The sequence below is a fragment of the Triticum dicoccoides genome, unplaced genomic scaffold (assembly GCF_002162155.2).
Source record: "Triticum dicoccoides isolate Atlit2015 ecotype Zavitan unplaced genomic scaffold, WEW_v2.0 scaffold22016, whole genome shotgun sequence".
Taxonomy (NCBI): domain Eukaryota; kingdom Viridiplantae; phylum Streptophyta; class Magnoliopsida; order Poales; family Poaceae; genus Triticum; species Triticum dicoccoides.
This window is the reverse complement of record NW_021241734.1, coordinates 1-1,251: the sequence shown is the minus strand read 5'-3', so window position 1 is coordinate 1,251 and position 1,251 is coordinate 1. Positions and strand designations below refer to the sequence as shown.

Sequence of the window (1,251 nt, the reverse complement as noted above, 5' to 3'; positions counted from 1 at the left end):
AATCATATGGATGTGAAGGAGGGATGTCACGGTTACTGTAGTTTACGTGACATCCCTTGAGGATGTTAGAGGATCCGGTTCCGAAAAATACGCACCACCATTTACATCGCCAGGACGGTGGTTGGGCGCAGATGAGCCGGTTTACCTACTGTGAAGCAACGAGCCGAACACATATATCTCTCGCTGAACTGTTAATGCGCCGCGTAATGTACGCATACCCGCTTTCGCGCCCAGCCGCAGCGCATAAATACTAGCGTATGCACACAGCACACATCACAGCCAAGCCCACAAAAGCATCACAACAGCAAAACACCGACTACACAAGGGAAATCCATGGCCTCTGCCGCGCTCTTCGTCCTCCTCGCCCTGGCCACCATGAAGCCACAGACCGCATCGTCCGAGAAGGAGATGCACCTCAAGGTGTACTGGCACGACGTGGTGAGCGGACCGGACCCATCATCGGTGCCCGTGGCACGCGCGGCCACGACCAACACCTCCAAGACAGCCTTCGGCGTCGTCATGGTCATGGACAACTCACTCACCGAGGGGCCCAGCATGAACTCATCCAGGCTCACGGGCCGCGCCCAGGGCACCTACATCGCCGCCGGCAAGGACCAGCTGGCGCTGCTCATGCTCATGAGCTTCGTCTTCACCGCCGGCAAGTACAACAGCAGCAGCGTCGCCATTATGGGTCGCAACGCTGTGTTCACCGAGGTCCGAGAGATGGCTGTCGTTGGCGGTACCGGCGTTTTTAGGTGGGCTCGGGGGTACGCGCAGGTCAGGACGCACACCTTGGACCTCAAGACCGGCGACGCCACCGTTGAGTACAACGTATTCATCATGCACTAGTCTCGGCCCTGGTCAAATTTTACCCAGAGTTAAATAGCATGAATAAGAATTGGATATGTTCTGGCTGCTGTTTAACTTGGTTTAATTTCATATATAATGGAGCTGAAGGAAATATGCCCTAGAGGCAATAATAAAGTTATTATTTATTTCCTTATAATCATGATAAATGTTTATTATTCATGCTAGAATTGTATTTTCCGGAAACATAATACATGTGTGAATACATAGACAAACAGAGTGTCACTAGTATGCCTCTACTTGACTAGCTCGTTAATCAAAGATGGTTATGTTTCCTAACCATGAACAATGAGTTGTTATTTGATTAACGAGGTCACATCATTAGTAGAATGATCTGATTGACATGACCCATTCCATTAGCTTAGCACCTGATCGTTTAGTATG

The 1,251-nt window shown here is 50.2% G+C and overlaps 1 protein-coding gene across 1 annotated transcript; it reads left to right on the top strand.

Annotated features, from left to right (window-relative positions):
• Positions 1 to 246: 246 nt before the first annotated feature.
• LOC119345265 (dirigent protein 22-like) lies at positions 247 to 891 on the top strand. Its single transcript, XM_037615406.1, has one exon. It carries the CDS (start codon positions 334 to 336, stop codon positions 847 to 849), a length of 516 nt encoding a protein of 171 aa, XP_037471303.1. The 5' UTR covers positions 247 to 333; the 3' UTR covers positions 850 to 891.
• The last annotated feature ends 360 nt before the right edge of the window (positions 892 to 1,251 follow it).